At 44.7% G+C, this 23,877-nt stretch overlaps 1 protein-coding gene across 1 annotated transcript in view; it reads left to right on the plus strand.

Moving 5' to 3' along the window:
* The window catches only part of LOC147898788 (uncharacterized), a 54,028-nt gene that overhangs the window by 13,041 nt on the left and 17,110 nt on the right, over nucleotides 1-23,877 (plus strand). The window contains exons 2-3 of the mRNA XM_087378757.1: nucleotides 18,691-18,845; nucleotides 19,072-19,728. Coding sequence (XP_087234883.1) covers nucleotides 18,691-18,845; nucleotides 19,072-19,728 — 812 coding nt within the window. The remainder of the gene's footprint in view (nucleotides 1-18,690; nucleotides 18,846-19,071; nucleotides 19,729-23,877) is intronic.

Below are 23,877 nucleotides of genomic sequence, written 5' to 3' on the forward strand. Positions count from 1 at the left end.
ACTGATTCTTCCGAGGTCATGCTACCTCGGCTAGAGCGTAACAAGGTGCACCTATTCCAAGGGTCACACCCCTTCATGAAAAGGTGCACCTATTCCAAGGGTCACACCCCTTCGAATAGGCACACCTTTTGGAACCAAGCACCTTATAAAAAGGGTACCTAGAGGGGTTAAAAAGGAAAACCCAGCCCCAAACCTTAGGTCTACCCTAGATTACCCAAGGGTCAAATAAACCCACCCTTTAATTTTTTGGGCAACCACCCAACATAGGCAGCCACAAACAAAAAAAAGGGACGCTCCATTTTCAACGCCCGTACAGATTTCGTCAAGGTGGTTTGCCTCCCTACGCAGCCCCTTCCCTCGCCGGTTTGCTGCTCCTGCCCCCTCGCCGTTTGCTGCCCTGCCCCCCTCGCCATATGCAGCCCCTGCCCTCGCCAGTTTTCGGCTCTGGTTCCCTGCCAGCCTGCAGCGCTAGATCAGCGCCAGCCTGCCATTTCTGCCGTAAATCAGCCTTGGAAGCCTGCGGCCTGGTTTCGCCAGCCTCTATCGTGATCCAGCTTGCACCCTTGGAAGCCTTTTATCGCGATCCAGCCTGCAGCCTGTGTCGCCATTGACAGCCTGCCCCCCCCCTTGTTTCGCCACCTTACCTGCTAGTTCAGCAGCGGTTCAGCCCTTCAATCACGATGAAGACAGCCTCTGAGATTCATCCTGTTGCTGCGTTCCAGTCCTGTGCAACCAGTCCAAGCTCTGTTCCTCGCACCCCACAGGCATTGGTTCTCTGAAATCAACACAGGAAAACTGCCTTTTCTGCATCCAGCGTCTGCCAACGCCTCTGTCTACCTTGAAAGTCTACCCGGCACCTATCTCTGGTTCACACAGCCACGTGGATTTGCAAGGACAGCAGTATGGACTTCCGGACAGCGATTTGCAGGCCTTTTCTACGCAACAAATTGGCAGATTAAATCAATGCCAGGTGGATTCTTTCCATTCTACTCTTAAGGATTCTTTTGTCATTATCCAATTACAGCAAATGAAAGACGCTCCCTTAAAGCATGGAAACCCCTGGTAATTCACCCGGCATTTCAAGGACACCTCAGGCATCATCTACCACACAATATTGTGTTCAGATTGCACAACCAGCCCATTTCGGAGCTTTGGCATCGTGGGTCTTCTGTGTCACATGCCCTCCTAGTGATTTGGACCACATACTATACCTTCTGCGTGAGGCACCTCAGTTACATTACTTCCTCAGCACCGTCCGGGTTGTGTTCCACGAGACACGAAGATACCCAGAACCCGATATTCCTCATGAGTTTGCTGTCCATCTTTGGAGAGATTTTTACCCCTCAGCTTCAGTATCTCCAGGGTACTCTCCACCTTCTTCAGCTCTCAGATATCCTCCTTTACAGGTTGTACCTTCCCCAAGACAGTATTTACACTCTGAAGGCACTCCTTCTCTTGGATATCCTCCACTTCCGACAGCAGCTCCTTATCCCTTCTCAGATCTGTGGACTCTGCAACCTACTCCTGTACTCTCACGAGCAGTAACACCCATTTCGGCATCACCAGTGTTACCTGAGATAGGACCTCCTTTACCAGATTTCCACGGGTGGTTCCATCCTGCCTTGCCTGCCCCCTCCAACATGAGCAACCTCATGGAGCAGCCCGAATCTTCTTCCAGGAATGGTACAAACTAGAGCGCATGTTCGTGCTTTTCTCACGGGGACCTCAGATATGTCGCAATGCTCGCGTGCAGCCTCTCCAGAGATCAGTGACTCAAGTCCAAAAAAGACTCCTGAAGTCAACATACAAGGCGAAACACTACTGCAACTTCAAATTTCCCAGCTTCAGAACATCATCTCCGACTTGGTCCAGAAAGTCCAACAACTCCAAGATTCTCGCAGTACCACACAAACAGAGGATGATGTGACGCAACCAGATGACTATGCGGATTCATTCCCACCTGAGGTAGAAAACACTGAACTACGTGCCCTCTACCATTTACTCCAAGCTTCCAAAACTAAAAGACTTGATATTAAACTTCTGGAAGCCTACACTGGTCAACGCAATCGCCGAACAGTTGACCAATGGCTCGCAAAATTGCGCATGCACTTTGATACTGTTGACCTCACTGAAGGCAAAAAGATTGCCTTGGCAGCCTCCCTTCTTAAGGATACAGCTTTTCTATGGTGGCAAAGACTCTTAAAGGACGGCAAAAGTGTGTTAACATGGAAACGTTTTGAACACGTGCTCCGTAAGCAGTTCATACCTACCAATGCGGACTTCCAAGCACGTTCAAAACTCCGACAGTTGGAGCAAACAGGCTCCCTGTCTTCTTACATCTCTCAGTTCACCACATTGGTGCTGGAGATTGATGGTTTAACTGAGGATGATCGCCTTCATGCTTTCATCTCAGGCCTAAATCCCTCGTTACGCATTGATTTCCTTAAAGCAAACATCACCACCATAGCTGGCGCTATTGCTTACGCAGAGCGCATTACAGATTTCCAAAACACAGGGAAACAGAGTGCTAATCGAACACAGAACTCTACTATGGCCAAAGGTGCTCGCCCTCAAGATAACCCCAGGTTTAGAAAAAACTCGGGTAATCAAGGTCAGCAACAGTCTCAAGATCCCCACAAGTCTCAGAAATCGTATGCTGGATTCTAACAGAAGCACTCCTCCAAGGATCGCGCCTCTTCTTCTTCACAAAGTCATTACTGTCATCCCCAACATAAAGGTGCGGCCACTGACAAGAAGAACAACTCCAGCACAAAAGGACTTTGTACCATTTGTACAGGCGACCATAGATGGTTTGATTGTCCCAAGTGACCAAAGCAAAATTCCAATATGCAACCTAGCACTTCTCAAATAGAAGATGCTACCCCAGCACAAGACAAGAAAGGCAAAGCTGTTCGAATGGCAAATACCATCCACCCGAGCCTTGCCAACAACCCCGAACCTTCTGTGGCCACTCAAGTACTTTGTGTTCAAGGATCGATTCGTGGAACAACGGTCACTATCCTCCTCGACAGTGGCTGCTCTCATAACTTCCTAGCTAGTTCTATGGTCGACAAACTTCGGTTGACCACCAGTCCTAGTCTCATGGACTATCAGATTGAACTCGCAAATGGAACTACCTTCTTGTGCAACACCAGGATCAAAAACTTGTCTTTTCGCATCCAATATTATACGGACAAGTTGAACTTCGACATCATGCCTCTTTCTCGGTACGATGTCATACTTGGAGAACAGTGGCTCTACGACTATGATCCGTCAATCAGTTTTCGCAGCCATACTATCCAGTTTGTCCACCAGGGAAAACTTATTGAGCTAACTGGTTCTAGGGACTCTCCTTCAACCCGAGTTGCCTCTGCCCTACAAGTAAAGAAGTGGGTTTGTAAACGTCAAGTAAAGACTTCACTTCTGTTGGTTACGGCAGTAGAGGAGACACCAACAAAGGATCCTCCTGAATACCTCAGCCAACCTTTTTTCCAGCTCTACTTGGATATTTTTCCACAGGAATTGCCAAAGCAGTTACCACCTTGACGACCAGTGGATCACCCAATCGAACTTATTCCCGGCAGTAATCCACCGTCGAAACCTCCTTATCGGGTTTCTTACACTCAAAATAAAGAAATCTAAAGACACGTCACCGAACTACTCGACAAAGGTCACATTCGGCCCAGTCGTAGTCCTTTTCGGATCTCCTATACTACTTGTGGATTAAAAGAATAAGTCAATGCGCCTCTGCATCGACTACCGAGTCCTCAACAAGCTCACTATCAAAAACAAGTATCCATTGCCTCGCATCGATGACCTCTTCGATCAACTTCTATACGCAACACAATTCTCAAAGATTGATCTTCGTTCAGGTTATCATCAAATTCGCATACGAGAAGGCGATAAGTACAAGACAGCTTTTCGAACAAAGTATGGACACTATGAATGTTTGGTCATGCCTTTGGGGTTAAACAATGCCCCGGCCACATTCATGACACTAATGAACGACATCTTCAGGCCTTTCCTCGATAAGTTCGTCATCGTTTACCTCGATGACATCCTCATTTTCAGCAGATCCCTACATGAGCACAAACAACATCTTCACCAAGTTTTTGAAGTTCTCCGCGCAAATTCTCTCTACATCAACATTGAGAAGAGTGAGTTCTTCAAGATCCAACTCGAATATTTGGGACATGTTATTTCAGCTCAAGGCATCTCTGTGGATCCCAAGAAGGTCGAGGTAATCCGAAACTGGCCTACTCCTAAGAATGTTCATGATGTCCGCTCTTTTCTTGGATTGGTAAACTTCTACCATACAAAGGTCTATCAGTTTTCCGAAGTCGTAGCTCCTATGTCCGAATTATTGAAAAGCACAGCAGTTTTTCAGTGGCTTCCCGGAACAGAGTATAGTTTTCAACAACTCAAGCAAGCATTCACTACCACACGAGTTATGGCTATTGCTGACCCAAACCTTCCATTTGAGGTCATGACCGACGCTTCCGACATCGCTACAAGAGCAGTCTTGATGCAAGAAGGCAGAGTTATTGCTTTTGACAGCCATAAACATTCTGATATCCAAACCCGATACCCGGTTTATGATAAGGAGTTTCTTGCCGTTGTACATGCTTATCGCTCTTGGAAACATTATCTCATGGGAGCCGACTCGGTGGTCAAACAAACCATCACTCTCTAAAGTATATCTTTACTCAGCTAGTCATGAACGCTCGCCAAGCACGCTGGGTTGAGTTTCTGGCCAACTTTCACATGACCATTGAGTACATTCCAGGACTACGCAATGTAGTTGCAGATGCTCTCAGCAGGTTAACTCTAGCATCAGCTATGGTAATCTCTACATTATCTGTGGATGTTCCGAATTCATTCAAAGGGAAGTATTTCAATGATAAAGACTTCGGCACAACAGTACAAGTTCTTTCAAAAGATTAACGTTCGACTTCCAAACAGAGGATTTTCTCATCCTATTCTTATACGGACGACCTTCTGTATTATCAAGATCGTGTCTGTGTACCACATGACAAGGATGTGTGACGTCTTTTGTTAAAAGAGCATCATGTAGTTCCTTATGCTGCCCATCCAGGCATCAACAAGACTTATAGGTTACTCAGTGCAACATACTACTGGCCTCAGATGAAAAGCGACGTCATCAAAATGGTTACATCTTGCTTATCTTGTCAAGAAATGAAAGCAAGCCGATGACTTCCAACAGGACTTCTTCAGCCTCTTCCAGTTCCAACTGAAAGGTGGGAAAGTATTTCCATGGATTTCATTACAACACTACCATGATCCTCTCGAGGTAACACTTAGATTATGGTAATCGTTGATCGATTGTTCAAAATGGCACACTTTGTTGCTTGCAAAAGCAGTGCACAGGCTCCGGACATCGCCAAACTCTTCATACAACACATCTTCCGACACCATGGATTGCCCAAGAATATCATATCCGACAGAGATCCTAAGGTTCCCAGTCACTTTTGGATTTCACTGTTCGAATCTTTGGGTACAACTCTACTATTCAGTTCAGCCTACCACCCAGAATCAGATGGCCAGACTGAAAGAGTCAACCAAGTTCTGGAAGAAATGCTTCGACATTATATCACGCCTAGCAGCTTGGGAAGAGTATCTACCACTCCTTGAGTTTGCTTATAATAACTCTTTCCATAGTGCCATCAACATGACTCCATTCCAAGCAACTTATGGACACACTCCGATTGTACCAACAAATTTTGTACTTCAACATCGAGTGGCCCTAGCTGATCAACTGGTTCAAGAAATGCAAGACATTCTACTCCAAGTTAGGGATCATATGCGAAAAGCGCAAGAGCGGTATCAAGGGTCTGCCAACAAACATAGACGTCACCTGGAATTTAACACTGGTGACATGGTGCTATTATTTGTAGCCTCACATCGCTATAAGACGGTTAAGTCTGTGTTTCCTAAGTTGCGACCAAGATACTATGGACCTTTTTGGATCGTCAAGAAAAATTCACCTTTAAGTTACAAATTGGAATTACCACCATCCTTCACAAGGGGTACACACCTCTTCATGCACATACACTTTGGAGTACACATCTTTTCATGTGTGACTCTTCACTCTCTATATAAGAGAGTGTCACGGGGGCGTGAAATTCTAGGTACTTTAATGTACTACAAGACCGTGACAACTTTGGTTTTAAAAGTCCAAGCGTGGGCTTAATAATGTGTAATTAAACGCGGCATGGTGCCTAGCACATAAGCGTAATTAATCCCTAGGCCCAAAGGCATTCCAAGGAATTAAAAGAGTGGTTGTTGGGAAATGATGATGTGGCATTTTTAATGGGCCCCCTAGAGGGCCATGTACCTTCAGTGGGCCCCCTAGAGTTCCAGGTGGCTCTAGTGCCTTCTACATGCTCCTTTGCCATTCGTGGACCTTCCTGGGCCTTCTAAACTTCACATGTGTGGTTTTCTCTCTCATCTTCTCCCTTTGTTGAGATTTTGGACTGGTTTTTCAGCCTCCTTAAGCTGAATTCCGTTTTTCTTCATAACTCCTCACCCGTTTGGATTCCTCGACTTCCATTTGGCCCGATGGCTTCCCCTCTGCCTCCCCTTCGTAGTGATATGCTTTTCCCTCCGTGCGTTTGGTAGAACGGGCAGAGCTGAGCACTTCTTTTGCTGGTCGAATTTGCAAAAGTGGCTTTTTCAGGACCTTTTTTCTTCTACCGCCTCCTGGGCCTCTCCTCTTGCAAAGCTACAGCTTTCTGTTGAATTTCGAGTGGTCCGACGCGCTGGTTGACTGGTTTTTCTCAGTTTTGGAGGACTTTCCGGCGATGAAACTTCTCCAAAACCTTCTCAATGCATTCCTCTCTGAAGCACGCTTCTTTTGAGCCCAAGAACTCCCACTTCTTCGCGACAGAAGTGCTTCTTTTCGCATTTTTCAGTGGAATTCTTGCTGGTCGGCTCTTGTAAATGCTCTTTCTTCATGCCTTTGCACTCCTCTTTGGCTGAGAATGCAATTGGGCATTGGCTACTATGTCCTCTTGGCGATTGAGGACTTGGTTCGAGTTTTCAGGGCTTGGTGAGTTGTGATTTTGCTACTGCAATTTCTTTTTGCCATAAGCTATTGGTTGGCCTCGTGTGCCGCCTCTTTCTTGGCTCGCAGGTGCCCAGGCAGAGCTACATGAGTGATTCTTTGGTTGGGTACTTTGCTGATTTTATTTTGGAGCTTTGAAAAGCTTTGTGAATGCCATCTGGAAACCACTCAAAGAGAGTGCAGCTGGGGTGCAGTGTGATTGCATCTGGACAGCCAATGGAATTGCACTCGGAAAAGAGAATGCCTTTGGGTTGAGCCTACGGGTTAAGTGCACTTATGTGATGGTGTTATATGCTTGAAAGCCTTGCGAAGGCTTAGTGAATTGGGGCTGCGTGCTCAGTTGCAGGGAAGGTCTCCCAGATGCAACTTGTAATCATTTCACTGTGAAATATAAAGAAATACCGAAAGGGGCGCCACGGTGTTTGGGGCCAATCGGGTGCACTTGTCTATGTCTGTTGAGCAGGGGCATTCTAGCCTCCATCCCTTTTTCAGTGGTTTTGTTTGTGAACAAATGGGTAAATGCCAAATGGTGATCATGCGATGGTTAATGGTTGTGATATATGCTTTGTGAGCTGTAAATAAGTGCTGAAGTGATTAAAGATTTAGTTCCACTGCCCTCTGAGTGATTAGAGGCCGGTTTCATTGGTTCCATTGCCGGGATACCACACACTCTTTCTCAAGAGGTGGGCCTCGGTAGTTTGGTGGAAGGATATCTTTGCTGCACTTTTTGACAGCTGAATATTACAACCATAAACATGGTGAGTACCCATGAGCAAGAGAGCTCCACAACTCCTCAAAGGAGAAGGCAGGAAAGCCTTAATGATCCAGCTAGTGTACAGCTGCAGGAAGCACAACAAATGCCTTTTGAGCAGGCCACACATGAAGCTACAACTGAGCTCAACGGTGATACTAGTTCTAGTAGTGAGTCAGATGATGCTACTATGTTGAATGCACAGCTTGCAAGTGCAGTGACCGCTTTGACTCAGCTGGCTCAAAATTTGGCTCAGATTGTGCAAACAAATGCCAAGAAGAAGAAGAAATCAAGAAAGCACAAGCAGGGAAAGAGTGAGTACACACATGCATCAGCTTCTCATGGCGGACCGCACACTCATGCATCAGTTTCCCATGAGGGACAGCCATCTAAAATGACTCAGAAAGTGACTTCCAAGAGAGAGGAATCGCCCAAAAGAGCACTTAAGAAAGAGGTACAAAAAGTACAGCCAGTGCAACAGTATGAGCAGCCAGCACAAGGCCTTGGTTTGGGTATTTCTACTCCTCAAAATAATAATGTGCAGTCCATAAATGTGGCTCAACCACCTCAGCCATATTTGAGGCAGCAACCTGAATATTTTGGTACAGATTCGATCTTTGATGCTATGTTGATTTCACCGCCAATTGGGCATAGAAAACAAGTCATGTATGACAATGTGGGAATGCAGCCAGGCATGCAAGCCACAAGCATATGCTCCCATGCCTAATGTTCAGCCAAGCATGGCTCTCCCTAGTGAAGGGAATGCTGCAAATATACAGCCATCTTTGGGACAGCCAATATCAAATGTATATAAAGAATTTAAGGATGGTGGTTCTCATGTCAAGTTTGATACATATAATGGAGTACAGGACAGGTACAAAGCCCTCACATTCCTTCAACAGTTTGATGCTGCATTTCTTGGGGGTTTGTTTACAGAAGCATCCAAGATGAGGAAAGTTGCCACATTTTTGAAAGGCAATGCACTTAAGTGGTACACCAACCTTATGCTTCATGGAGATGCACCTACTACTTGGCTGGAATTTAAGTAAGTGTTCTCTTCTACTTGGCTTACTCCAACTTTTGAAGTTGAAGTACTTTCACACTGGCATGACTTGTCATACAAACTTTGCAAGAATCTTGATGATTACACCCAGAGGTTTTGGGATGTTTTGCTGCCATTGAGCTCTTACAGGCATGTTTCTTTGAAAGAGCAAATAGAGAGGTACTGTTGTGGATTGCCTAGTGAGCTACGTGATTATTGCATCAAAACCAAGGTGGGTTCTATGACTCAATTAATTGAGAATGCAAGGACAGCATATGCATGGATGCATGAGAAGAATTTGGGCTTTATGGACAGCAAGAAAGAAGACAACAAACGGGCTGCCAAACACCAGGATAAGGACATCAAATCTTAAAATAAAAATTATGGCAAACGACCATTTCAAAAGGGAGGAAAAGCCCAATTCAAAGCTGGTCAAAGGCGTGGACAGCCTAATAAACAGCCCCGTACCAAGTTATCTGATGAAGAGAAAAAGTCACTCATGGAGCAAAACAAATGTTTTATATGCAAAGGAGAAGGACACCGCTCTTATGATTGCCCATTCAAGAAAAGAGACAGGTCAGATGATGATAAGAATGGTGATAAACAGGCTGATCGGAAGGGCAAAAAGCCTAAACCTTCTGCAGGACTTCTTCCAGATGTGATTGGGAGTTTGCCACATGCACATGATGAAGAGGAAATGAAAAAGACTGAGATGTGCAGAGCATGGGGAAAAATCAGAAATCAGAATTGTTTGTTTTTCTTTGATTCTGGGGCAAAGGCAAATTTCATAACTCCTGATATGGCAGGAAGGCTTGGCATCGAGCCTGGGGAAATGGGGCCATCCGGCATGTGTGATATGGCCAACCCTGAACTCAACACACCTGTCACTCCTATCATTGGCAAGTTGAGGATGCATATCCAGGGATATCAGGATGCAGAGGACTTCTACATTATGCCTTTGCCAGAGTGTGATGCTTTGCTTGGGATGCCTTGGATGTACAGGGTGGGGGCTGATGTGCAGATGAGAAACAAGAAGATTTCTTTAACTCATAGAGGCAAAAATCATGTACTTGATGTAAAGTTGAAAGGGGAGTCCATCCCTGTAGTTTCAGCTTCTTGTATTTCCAATGTAATAAAGCGTCATATTTCAGCGTACTTGATTTTTGTCAAAGAGGACAGCCAACCAGTTCAAGAAGGCTCTACTCTTTCTGCTTTAGATAGAGAAAGGGCTGCTTTTATTTCAGATTTTCAGGATTGTTTCTCAGATGCACTTCCTCAAGAATTACCTCCCAAGAGGCCCGAGGATCATCATCAAATTGATATAATTCCAGGAAGCTCACCGCCTAATATACCTCCCTATCGTGTCAGTAAGGCACAACAGGAAGAGATAATGTCACAAGTGAAGGAACTCTTGGAAAAGGAATTAATACAGCCAAGTAATTCTCCTTACTGTTCCCCTGTGTTGCTTGTGCAAAAGAAGGATGGCAGTTGGAGAATGTGTATTGATTATAGGGCTTTGAATAAAGTCACAATTAAGAACCGTTTTCCAATTCCACGCATTGATGATATATTGGATCGGTTGGAAGGTTCCTCAATGTTCAGTCGTATTGACCTTAAAAGTGGATACCATCAGATAAGGATACGGCCTGAAGATGTCTACAAGACTGCCTTCCGCACTTCATTTGGCTTATATGAGTTCCTTGTGATGCCTTTTGGTTTGACTAATGCACCTGCCACTTTCAATAGAATGATGGGCAGAATTTTTAGAGCACACAGAAAGTTTGTGGGCACTTTCTTCGATGACATCATTGTGTTCTCTAAAAATGAGCAGGAGCACAGGAAACACCTCACTATTGTGTTTCAAGAGTTGAAAAGACACAAGCTATTAATAAACACCAAGAAAGTGAGTTCTTTATGCATGAGATTCATTTTCTCGGTCATATAGTGTCAAAGGATGGAGTCAAGATGGATCCTGCAAAAGTTGAGGCCATAAGGAGTTGGCCAATTTTGAAAAATCTGCATGAAGTCAGAAGCTTTCTTGGTTTGTGTTCATACTATCGGAGGTTTATAAAGTACTTTGCAGAAATTGCTTCTCCTTTGCATGCTTTACAAAAGAAAGCTGTACCGTTTCGGTGGGGACCAAAAGAAAATGCAGCTTTTGAAGAGCTGAAGCAAAAGTTGTGTTCTGAACCCGTTATTATGCTGCATTGTACTTGCAGATATACGAGAAGGAAATGTTAGCAGTGATACATGCTTTGACCACATGGAAACATTACCTTCTTGGAGCTGATTTTTATGTGCAGACAGATCATCAGTCACTTAGATATTTTCTCACGCAGGGAAAATTATCTGAAAAGCACATGAGATGGGCTAACTTCCTCTCAATGTTTCATTTTCAAATTGTACATGTGTCGGGTAACAAAAATGTCGTGGCTGATGCACTTTCCAGGAAACCACAGCCTGAAGCAGTCTCCAAGAAACCCAGTGTTTCAGCAGTGAGCATTGCTTACAACAATGTGTTAGATGTGATGAAAGATCAGTATGTTAATGATGCTGATTTTTCAACTATTTATGAACAGCTTTCTGATGGTCAAAGGCATGATCACTATATGTTGAAAGAGGGTTTCATTTTGATGCATGGACGACTCTGTGTCACTGATCAGATGCGACAAAAAGTCATAATGGAAAGTCATGCTCCTCCATATGCAGGACATAGGGGAATTACAGCAACAATTACAGCAGTGGAGCAATACTTTTATTGGCCATCTTTGAGGAAAGATGTGAAAGAATATGTGAGAACATGCATGGTTTGTCAGAAAGTAAAGTTTGACAGGCAGAAGGCACCTGGGTTGTTACACCCTTTGCCAATTCCGGATAGACCATGGCAAAGCATAGCTATGGATTTTGTGTTTGATCTTCCACGTACTCCTACTGGACATGATGGATTGTGGATAATAATTTGCAGGTTTAGCAAACAAGCCCACTTTGTGCCAGTAAGAAAGAAAATTACAGCAGATCAAATGGCCAAATTGTTTTTGCAGCATGTCTTCAAGTATCATGGGATGCCTGAATCCATAATCAGTGATAGAGATCCGAGGATGACCAGCCTCTTTTGGAGAGGACTGTTTGAAAATATGGGACTACGCTGAATTTTTCGTCATCTTTTCACCCTCAGTCTGATGGACAATCGGAGCAGGAAAACTCTACCATCTTGGATATGTTTAAATGCTATGTCTCAGACCACAAAAGCAAATGGGAGCATTATTTACCTTTGCTGGAATATGCTTACAATAATACGGTGCACACATCCACAGGTAAAGCACCTTTTGAAATAGTGGAAGGTGCTAGGAAGATACCTCCCATTTTGCATACAAAAGAGAAAATCTTCGAAGCTGATCGTTTTGTGGAAAGCCTTGAAGAGGCTTACAAGAAGATCAAATATGCCTTGCAAAGAAGTCAAGACAAGCAGAAAAGAGCAGCAGATAAGCACCGCAGGGAATTGGTATTCACAGAAGGTGATTGGGTTTTGCTGCGTTTTCAGAAGGCAAGGCTGAAAAATAAGAAAGGCAAGGAAAGGTTGTACACAAAGCTGAACATGCGTTACTATGGTCCTTTCCAGGTTTCTGAAAAGATAAATGAGGTAGCTTACAAGCTGAAGTTGCCTCCGCATTGGAAGATACATAATGCCTTTCATGTGAGCTTATTAAAGCAATATCATGGAGATATTCTCGAGGATGTACCTGATGACGTGCAGTCTGAAGAGGAAGAACAGGATGAACTTCTGGTCCCAGATCAGATTCTGGCACACAGAGATAGAAAGCTCAAGGGTAAAGTTATCCGTCGCTACTTGGTAAAATTTCAAAATTACCCATCACTTGATGCGAAATGGATGGAGGAAGGTGAACTGGCAGATTCACCTGGGATATTGCAGCTTTACCTTGATGCTTTCCAATTAGAGCCGACTGCGGTCCGGGCTCCTACAGGTAGTTCAGCAGAGCGAGCGTCTGGAGCATTACCTGATGTTCGAGAGGGGGGTAGCACCTCCACTCCCTCAGTACAGACGGGCTCACTGTGATTTCATGAGGTCGCTTGATAACACTGTATGTTTCATCCGAGATACTGAGCTGACAGTATTTCTGCTGTGAGACTTCATGATATTGATGCATCTTGACTATTGATCGCTGAGGATCACATAGATTTTGAGCAGTATATATGGATGGATGCATGCCTCTCCTAGCCATATTTTCACTGTCTCTGTATACTATAGCTACGGCTTTCTTGTATACTCTTTTATGCTATATTTCATGCTCGCTCCTGTGTTTTGGGGCAGCAAACTGTGGTTTGCTGTTTCAAGAGAGGGGTATGTCACGGGGGCGTGAAATTCTAGGTACTTTAATGTACTACAAGACCGTGACAACTTTGGTTTTAAAAGTCCAAGCGTGGGCTTAATAATGTGTAATTAAACGCGGCATGGTGCCTAGCACATAAGCGTAATTAATCCCTAGGCCCAAAGGCATTCCAAGGAATTAAAAGAGTGGTTGTTGGGAAATGATGATGTGGCATTTTTAATGGGCCCCCTAGAGGGCCATGTACCTTCAGTGGGCCCCCTAGAGTTCCAGGTGGCTCTAGTGCCTTCTACATGCTCCTTTGCCATTCGTGGACCTTCCTGGGCCTTCTAAACTTCACATGTGTGGTTTTCTCTCTCATCTTCTCCCTTTGTTGAGATTTTGGACTGGTTTTTCAGCCTCCTTCAGCTGAATTCCGTTTTTCTTCATAACTCCTCACCCGTTTGGATTCCTCGACTTCCGTTTGGCCCGATGGCTTCCCCTCTGCCTCCCCTTCGTAGTGATATGCTTTTCCCTCCGTGCGTTTGGTAGAACGGGCAGAGCTGAGCACTTCTTTTGCTGGTCGAATTTGCAAAAGTGGCTTTTTCAGGACCTTTTTTCTTCTACCGCCTCCTGGGCCTCTCCTCTTGCAAAGCTACAGCTTTCTGTTGAATTTCGAGTGGTCCGACGCGCTGGTTGACTGGTTTTTCTCAGTTTTTTAGGACTTTCCGGCGATGAAACTTCTCCAAAACCTTCTCAATGCATTCCTCTCTGAAGCACGCTTCTTTTGAGCCCAAGAACTCCCACTTCTTCGTGACAGAAGTGCTTCTTTTCGCATTTTTCAGTGGAATTCTTGCTGGTCGGCTCTTGTAAATGCTCTTTCTTCATGCCTTTGCACTCCTCTTTGGCTGAGAATGCAATTGGGCATTGGCTACTATGTCCTCTTGGCGATTGAGGACTTGGTTCGAGTTTTCAGGGCTTGGTGAGTTGTGATTTTGCTACTGCAATTTCTTTTTGCCATAAGCTATTGGTTGGCCTCGTGTGCCGCCTCTTTCTTGGCTCGCAGGTGCCCAGGCAGAGCTACATGAGTGATTCTTTGGTTGGGTACTTTGCTGATTTTATTTTGGAGCTTTGAAAAGCTTTGTGAATGCCATCTGGAAACCACTCAAAGAGAGTGCAGCTGGGGTGCAGTGTGATTGCATCTGGACAGCCAATGGAATTGCACTCGGAAAAGAGAATGCCTTTGGGTTGAGCCTACGGGTTAAGTGCACTTATGTGATGGTGTTATATGCTTGAAAGCCTTGCGAAGGCTTAGTGAATTGGGGCTGCGTGCTCAGTTGCAGGGAAGGTCTCCCAGATGCAACTTGTAATCATTTCACTGTGAAATATAAAGAAATACCGAAAGGGGCGCCACGGTGTTTGGGGCCAATCGGGTGCACTTGTCTATGTCTGTTGAGCAGGGGCATTCTAGCCTCCATCCCTTTTTCAGTGGTTTTGTTTGTGAACAAATGGGTAAATGCCAAATGGTGATCATGCGATGGTTAATGGTTGTGATATATACTTTGTGAGTTGTAAATAAGTGCTGAAGTGATTAAAGATTTAGTTCCACTGCCCTCTGAGTGATTAGAGGCCGGTTTCAGAGAGGCCCAATTGTATGGATGCCACACACTACAGATACACTACAGACACTCAAGCAATACAATTATTCCTTGTTCTCTGCTATTTCAGTCTCCTTTTTGTTCCTTAGCACATTTCTAAATATAGTAAATCTAGGATTTCTTACAGAATGTACCCTCTCATCAAGGGTCACACCCTTCACAAGGGGTACACACCTCTTCATGCACATACACTTTGGAGTACGCACCTTTTCATGTGTGACTCTTCACTCTCTATATAAGAGAGGCCCAATTGTATGGATGACACACACTACAGATATACTACAGACACTCAAGCAATACAATTATTCCTTGTTCTCTGCTATTTCAGTCTCCTTTCTGTTCCTTAGCACATTTCTAAATATAGTAAATCTAGGATTTCTTACATTTTTGCCTACTTTTGTCATCCCTTGATTGGTTGTTGGCTAGTTATTGCGTTTGGGTTTCTTTCCTCGTGCGAAGAAAGGTTGATTTATGCTGTTGGGCAGTGGCCATGGAGGCTATAGATTGAGGCAACCTGTTTGGAAGTGCTCTGTCAATTGATTGCACCAAAGTTTGGCTGTTGAGGGCTTTGTCTTGCAGTTGTTTAGCCATCTGGCTGGTTGGGCACTTGGTAAATTGCAGGTGTGGCACAGATAGTGAATGCTATTGGGGTCTTTGTTGCATGCTTTGGTTGGATGAGGATACAGGATTGTCTAGTGATTGGATGCCTTTCACCGTTTGAAGTTGAGCAGGGAATTACAGGGGGGGCTGGACGGGGAGTCCGTGGGCGTTGGTTTACCTGTGGTGCAGCTTCCCAGAGACCTTTGTAATCAATCGCTTGGCTTCAAATAAATGTTAAATAAATATGACAAGGGGCGCTAACGTTTAGGGCCAATCGGTGTCCTTGTTTTTGAGTAGGAGCGCTCTAGCTCCCTTGTGATTTGATCTTGGGTGCATAATTATTTGTTAATTTATTGTGTATGCTGTAATTAAGTGGATCCTACCACCCTTTACGTTGTTGAGGCTGGTTTCAGTGGTTCCATTGCCGGGATCCACCTAACTTTTTAAAGAGGGGAGCATGTGGTTGGCTGGGTGCAAGTCCAACAAACTAGGTAAAGAAGAGATCATACTATTCAGTAAATATGTCTCATAGGGAGAGATCCGTGAGCCTTACTGGAGAGGAAGAGGAAGACTAGATGTCTCAATGACCAGGGTGCAGGAGAGGAGACCCAGCATGTTGCAGAGCATTAGGATGATCGGACGGATGAGGAGGATGTGGAATTATTCAAGGCACAGATGCAGAGTTTCATGAGTGCTTTTACGTAGTTCACACAGGATCCTTGCTTCCAGAAGATGATGAATTCTGATGTGCAGCCGAAGAAAAGGAAGCCCGATGATGGGGTAGGGATGTTGAAGCTAACAAGAGACTAGATGTTAGTTTTCAGGATTAGCCCTCTCAAAACCTCTATGGTCAGCAGAAGCAGCCTAATGCTATTTTGGGGCCAACTCAAGGGAATAATTTTTAGTCCATGGTTTCCGGACAGCAAGGAGTTATGGCAAACCCGGTGCAGCCAGGTTATTTTGAGGCTAGTTTACAGTCCATGGGACAGAATATGATGTATGCACATGTTGGAGCAGCCCCCGGGATGCAAACAGGTATGCCTAAAGCAGCAACAGGTAACCTTGCTTCGGGAAATATGCAAAATATGGGTGCTGGTTTGAATAACACAGCTTTTCCCAATGCTGGTAGTGTGGGAGATAGAGTGAGTGCTGCTGTCCCTTTTGCCTACCTAGGCACTTGCATACGATAATTTGGCACCTTAAGGGAAGATGAAAGACTTTAAAGAGGCTGGTGTAGCTGTAAAATTTGATACATTTAGTGGGGTGCAGGATAAACTTAAGGCCTTGACCTTTTTGCAGCAGTTTGACGCAGCCTACACAGGAGGAAATTTCACAAAGTCATCCAAAACACGCCGGGCTGCAAGTTTTCTAAAGGGGAATGCACTTCAATGGTGGACCACTATGCTTATGCAAAACACCGCACCAAACACGTGGGTAGGTTTCAAATAGGTGTTTTCAGTTGCGTGGCTTACCACGACTTTTGAAGTGGTTATCATGACTGCTTGGCATGAGCTGAATTCCAATAATTGCCGTAATTTAGAGGAGTATAACAGCAAATTTTGGGCGGCTTTGTTGCCTGTTAGCTCCTACCGGATTGTTCCTTTCACTGAGGAGGTTGAAAAATATTGTTGCGGGCTGCCTAAGGAGTTGAGAGACTACTGCACAAAGACGAAAGTTTCCAATATGTTTCCAATACATCATGAGAAAACAATGGTGAAGTGCCACTCAAAATATCTAAGCGAAATGCCACATGAGTCTAGTGAGAGACTTGGAGGAGAGGGAACTGCCTTTCCACTCTCTAAGAAAATTTGTCCTCTTGGCCAATGCTGATCTCAACGTCCTTTATGTCCTAGACCAAACGGCCATTGGATTGTGTACAATATCAGTCTAAATGCAGGCCATGGTATGAGCTGGGTGGACCTGGGTGCTGTCTAAAGCCTTTGGAATTTGGATCTCCAAATGTGCTAGGTAGGTGACAGTAGCACCGTGTCCACCAATGCGATGTCAAGTTGACATAGCTCTACAAGATGTCATTGAATTGTGAAAGCCTAAAAGGAGAGTTGACTCCCATAGAAAATATAAGGCTTTGTCAAAGAGAGCCAGACCACCAGCCCCAAGTAATGAAGAAAAGTGGAGGAACAAATTCTGCCCATAAGTCATTTAATCCCAGCCCAAATCATCCTAGCTTGTCTGCATTCCCGGAGGTAATGCTGAATAGACTCAACAACAGTCATGTGTTGACGGTTGAGCTCTAAAAGTGTTCCTCCATTGATTTACTGCAACCTCTCAATGAATGTGTCTATGCTGTCCCCCATGTGTAGTGGACCACTCCAAAGGGATAGTTGCCATCTATCTGAGCAATTCTTCTATGACTCCCTTTGAGATGACTAACCAAATTAGTTATTTTTTCTTTGCGGAGGTCTTATAAGCTTTCCAAGATCCCATAGAAGAAGCATGACCTCTCTCCGATTTGGACCACTACATATAACTCGAAGCACCCAAAGGTCTACCAAGGGCATCCAAGAAACCTAACACTACTTGACTAGCTTGTCCCTCACTCTCCCTTGTGTTCCTTGTACACCTGTTTACCCACTTCTTACTCTCTAGTGCTCCCTCTCAAATGCAAACCTGAATTTCTGCTAGCAAATTTATCTGAAATAATTCTGTTCTAGACTTTAAGCAAAAACTGCTTGGAACCTCCTTGAGGCTGGTGAATTAAACCAATGCATTGAGGGGCAACACAGCGGGTCCAATCATGCTGATTATCCTCTGATGTGACAGAGCAGCATACACTGCCGAATTGGATCTGAGGTCCCTGGCTTCACACAACTGAGGACAAATTTTCCTATTATATATTTCTCCAGTTTAATTAGAGCAAGTGAGCTGGTACACTATCTGACTTGGTGATGTCTGATTTCACTTGCAGCTTGGCAGCTTCCCATTGAAGCTTCTCACACTGGTAACTTCCTGTTGAGGAATGAAGCTAGGAAGCATGCTAAGCTGTGGACAGGTTGTGCATGGCATGATATCAATGGAAGCTTGAGTTTAGGGTGGAGGTGTTTTTGTTTCTTTCTTGACCACTTGCTTGTGGAAGCTACATCTGAGAGTATAGCTGAATTAGTGATGCTCGTTGCATTTGTGTGATCTTTTTACCGAGCATGTTCAAGCATATAAAAACTTAAGTTTTCAGGGTAGGTCGACTGTTTCAAACTAACTTATACTGGCTGCAGGCTCAAATGAAGGTGATAGCTACAGTGTGAGCGTCATCATAAATGCTGAGGCACCTTCTAAGCCTGTTTGCCAATGTTCGTGTCCTGCATCAGCACAAGCTAGGGGAGATTTGTGCAAACATGTGGTTGCTCTCTTGCTTTTGCGCATTAAAGAGGTCAGTAGAGATGTTGTAGGAGGCCTAATGAAAGGAGTACTCTTGGAAGTCTTTGCAGTTCGGAAAAGCCTTCTCTGGAATGTTTCTGTAAAGCTCTGAGTATTTTTTACACTTGTGTATATACTTTTTGATTTCCTGTCAGTATCAGAGGAGATGCTATGCTGTGTTTGAAGTCCGGGACTTGATTTAGCATACCCGAACAATGTTTTGATCGTATGATTGTCAGGTGGCCAAGGCTTCACAACCATCGACCAATGCTACAGTCTTGTCAGATTTCCAAGCAAGCAAGGAAGAAGTGAGACAACGTTCTCCAACGGATAGTCAAGACACAGAACCGTTTGTTCAAAGTGAAAACGTGGCTGTATCAGTTGCCATTGACAATTTTCCTGCTGTTTCATCTTCTTCAAGAGGAGTTGAGACTATCAAGAAAAGAGTCTTGCCCTCTTGGATATCAGGGGGCTTTGAGAAGGAATCGAAAAGGGGATATACTAAGAGGGTTAAAAAGAGTGCAACAGAAGACTTGAATGAAGGGGAAGGTAAAGTTGAAGCCTGTGTAGGAGCTGGGGAAAGAAATCAAATGACTGGGCAGAATGAAAGAGCTAAAGAGGAAAAATATGAACACAAAGAATCCCATAGCAGATCAAGTAGAGCGGGAAGAGGCAGCAGGGGTAAAAATGCGAAGGTTGTCGTTCAGAAGTATGTATCAAATTCAAAGGATACTGCTACAAGGAGAAAACCAAAAGTTTATGTTCAGAGTGATTTGTCTGAAGAGGATGAGCCTGAGGTGGTTGATAGTGACTACCCATGTAGTAATGATTTGAAGGATGGCCTAGACCTGACCCTAGACCTGACGTCTGATGATCTTGTTAACTTGGCAAAGAAGGTAATTTTCTGTTAAGTGTGTTCTGTTTATTTATTCTTCATTTCTGCTTTATGTCAGCAGCTATAGGCTTTGGTATATCAACAGAGTGACATGCACTTTCCTGTACATGGTTGTTATGTGGAGTGAAATTGCATGATGCTGGAGTACTGTGTACTTAAGCTTGTGCACGCTATCAGTGGGCACATAAGATCATGCTAGTAAGAGGAAATGTCAATAATAAAAAAGAATGCTCGACATTCTTTGTCACATGATGCATCATAAGTTTCTTCATATTATGTGCATGCATTGAAAGCATAACTATGCTAATACACTCGTCTATGGAGAAAGGATGGGCTTAGGTGTGCGCATAGCAAAGGATTTGGATGTATCATTAGGTGTCTTATTAGTTCTAGTGCAATATAAAAAAACTCAAGCCTATTCTAGCCAAAATTACCCAAGAGCTGCAAGTTAGGAGGGGAGCTGGTGGTCCATGGATCTATTTGCTTTCCACTTCTTTCTGTGCCTTTGGCATTTTAGAGCATTCTACACTTCTTTTGTCCCCTTTTGACCTTTTTCACTGCTATCCTCCTATCCCACTTTTCATCTAGTTTGTCTCTATCCCATGTCATTGTTATCTTCATCCTGCTTGTTGCCTTGCCCCCGACCCTCTTACATGCATCCAATACGCATGGTGGTGCATGACTAACATTGAACTGTCTAGCTTGGCCTAGGGCAATCTCTCTGGTTGTGAGTTCTGTTCATGGGACATGGAGAGTGTAACCTATTAGAGAACATTGGGACAACAACAGCAAACAAAGTAGAACTCCCATGCAGGTGGGTAGCAGCGAAGAGGCTGCAAGCGTACCCAAAACAGCATCAAGGCCACACATGATCTGCTGCGAAAGAAGACAAATCCTGTCTCAATTGAGTCAAAATGTGAGTGTCAAAAGTCGACACATGGACCTTATTGATATCATTCCCCTTTTTTATCGTTTTGGTCAATATGGACTAATACACACAGATTAGCCACTGAGGTGGTTGACTAGGAGGAGTGGCAGCCCCCAAAACCACTCCTTCCTTAAAGCATACCTCTCTTGCTGCATGGGGACATGCAGCCCATGTAAAGGAGACAAAAGATTCAGAACATTGAGCCCTCAAAGAAGTCAACAGCAGTATAAAGTCCTTCAGTATCTCAAGAAGCCTTAGTGGATGTAGCATGCAATGGTAATCTGATCGTGTAATCACAGCAAGATCTTCTTTAAACCTTTAGCGAGGAATTAGCGTTATGCACCCTAGAGAGAGAAAGGAGATAAGGGTAGAGAGAGAATGGAGTCGACAACCGATTGTGTCCTTGTACCGACTGAGAGCCCCCTCCCCCAATCAGGGGAGAATTTGCTTTATACTCGAAGAACTGAGAAATACAAATGACACTCTTCGAGAGAGCATGGAAACAAGCTTCTGAAGAGTACACTGTGCACACGTATTGCAGACCCAAAAACCTGAGAGGCAACGCCGACCAATACCGAGACCTTGATGCTGTCCACACTGACAATGTAGGGCACTTCTGCAAGGCAAGGATGAGGCTTGTGCTGTTCACCGGGATGCAAGGTTACTGCGTGAGTGAGAGAGTGGAAGCTAGGAGCAATAGATTCTAAGAGAGCTAAGAGATGATTGAAATATAGGGCTGAGAAGTGAGCTGTGCAAAACTGTAAAGAAAGCTGTAAAGAGCTGCCGAAACAGTACCCTAACCTTACTCCGTTTGCTGGTCCGAATCCTCAAGTGTGGTGCTGCATATACACCTTCTGAACAGGCTGAATTGAGGGCCAAATGCTGAGGCTGATCAGGGCCAACTCCGGAGGTGTTCAGGCTGCACACAAGAGGCTGGAGGGGAGCTGTTTTGGAGTGCTGAAGGCTGGGGAGCTGGATGGGAAATGAGGCATGGATGGCCCCTATTTATAGGGCTGGAGGACTGAGCCAACCAGCCCAAACTGGCCCACTTTTTAGTCGGTTATTTTGGCTGGTTGGCTGGTCCCTTGGCCCCATAAAAGGTGGCCTAAGGAGGGGGTGCAAGGTTGCCTATAAAGGCAGCCCTTCCCCTGCCATTTGCCTTCACTCGTTCCACCCCTAAAAGGGCTCCTACTATAGGTTAGACCTAAACCTAAGATGGAAACACTACCCTAGTGTTCTCTAGTGGGTACTAGTGAACAAGGATTGATCTGTCTGACTTGACCTAAGGCTAAGAGACTGACTTACGTAGCTTGTGCCTGACTGTCCGAGACAAGGGCTCACAAAGGGGTCACAACATACGACGAAATCTCCTATTAGGAAACTATTACGCACTTGTCGATGAAGCTAGTGTGTCATTGCACCCAAGTGCAGGGGTGCATGTGACATTCCCTCCTTAGCTTGGCAATAGGCTCATTTCTTCCGAGTAGTCCGCCAAAATTTGTGGGAACTCGTGGAAAAAATCTTCATCCAACCACATTGCTTCATGGGTACCTCGATCACGGAACTTGGTGTAAAACTCCCGGGTCCTGCGTCCTGACCCGTGCTTGAATTTATGAAGAAGGATTTGCTCTGGCTGCAAAACTTTGGCTTTATCAAGAACTTCAGGTTGCTGCTCGTCGAAAATCTCGGTAAGAGGAGGTCCAAAAAACGGCTTCAACCAAGCTACATGGAACACATTGTGCATAGTCCAACTGTTCGGAAGGCATAACCTCATTGAGACATCATTGATCTTTTGAATGATAGGCAGTGGTCCAATGCTCTTGAAAGACAGCTTAGGACATTGCTTACCCACTTGCTTCAATCTTTGCTTGATAATTATACTGGACATCTCGTTTGGATTTGTTAGCCTAGCGCGTGTATGATGCTTGAGCTTTGGCGATGCGGGTTTTCACGGACTCCGTAATCTCTGCCATGGATTCGGTGGTTTTGTTGGCTTTAAGAGATCGAGACACCATCCAGGTGAGGAGTGGTGTAAACTGCCGTCCAAACGTTGCTTGATAAGGTGTGTGACCAATGCTTGAAGAATAGATATCGTTCAAAATGGCCCGCACAAGTGGAAGAAACTGCTCCCACTTTCCCTGAGCATCACGACAATAAGATTTTAAAATATCAAACGCCATACCATTATATTTTTCCATCTCTCCATTTGATTGCGGATGGAAAGCGCTGGACATCTGCAGCTTAGTACCAAAATTATTAAGCAAGGCTCGCAAAAAAATTGACGTGAATTTGGAGTCCGTGTCGGATGTGATGGTCCTTGGCAACCCTCCAATGGGATACCAATACTTTATGAACAAACGAGCTACATCTTTAGCATTGGCCGTCTGTGCAGAGAATAAGCATACAGTATTTAAAGCGACAAACACTAGTAAGACATTAAGTGTTACGCGTACTTGCGGATGTTGGAAGTGTTAGAATTATATATATAATTCAGCAGTGACCAATGTAATATAATAAGCTAGTTAGGGGCACTTTTCCCTCTTTAAGAGGTTTTTCCCCCTAACCGCAATTAGTTCACTAACTATGGTTAGTGACTACTAAGGTTTTGTCACTAGGACAAAACCTTATCTTTCTTTCATTGTGTTGTACTACACACTCTTCTATTGCAACTAAGCTTTCAGCTTCCAAACTTCCAGCTCTCACTCTCTCTTGCTCTCTTTCCCTCACTCTCTACTCACATTTGGTATCAGAGCAGGTTCAAGAGCTTCGAGCTCCCTGCTCCCTTCAGTTCCAGCCCTTTGCCTCAAGCTACAACCTGCTTCAACTCGTCCGTACAGTCCGTACGACTGTACGGAATCGCGACGTATTGCATCCGTACAACTCGCGTGCAGTCGCCGTACAACTCTAGTACTATCTCCGTACAACTCGCGTACAGTCGCCGTACAACTTTCGTACAGCGCCGTACAGATCGCCGTACTTGCGTTGCAACTTCCGTACAGATTGCTCCCGTATCTGTGCTGTCATTTCCGTACCTGCCGTACAGTTCGTACGTACCGTACAGTACAGTCCGTACTTATCGTACCAACTGTACCTTCTATAGATCTGCGTGCAGTCCTTCAGTACCACGTGTGGCAACAATCTGTTCATCCGTACAATCTGTACTTGCAGATCTGTATTTGCAGATTTGCACGGGTTTCCTTCAGCCACAGGTGTTCTTTGGCA

The sequence above is a fragment of the Dipteris shenzhenensis genome, chromosome 9 (assembly GCF_047967505.1).
Source record: "Dipteris shenzhenensis isolate YYH24624 ecotype China chromosome 9, Dip_SZ_1.0, whole genome shotgun sequence".
Classification (NCBI taxonomy): Eukaryota; Viridiplantae; Streptophyta; class Polypodiopsida; order Gleicheniales; family Dipteridaceae; genus Dipteris; species Dipteris shenzhenensis.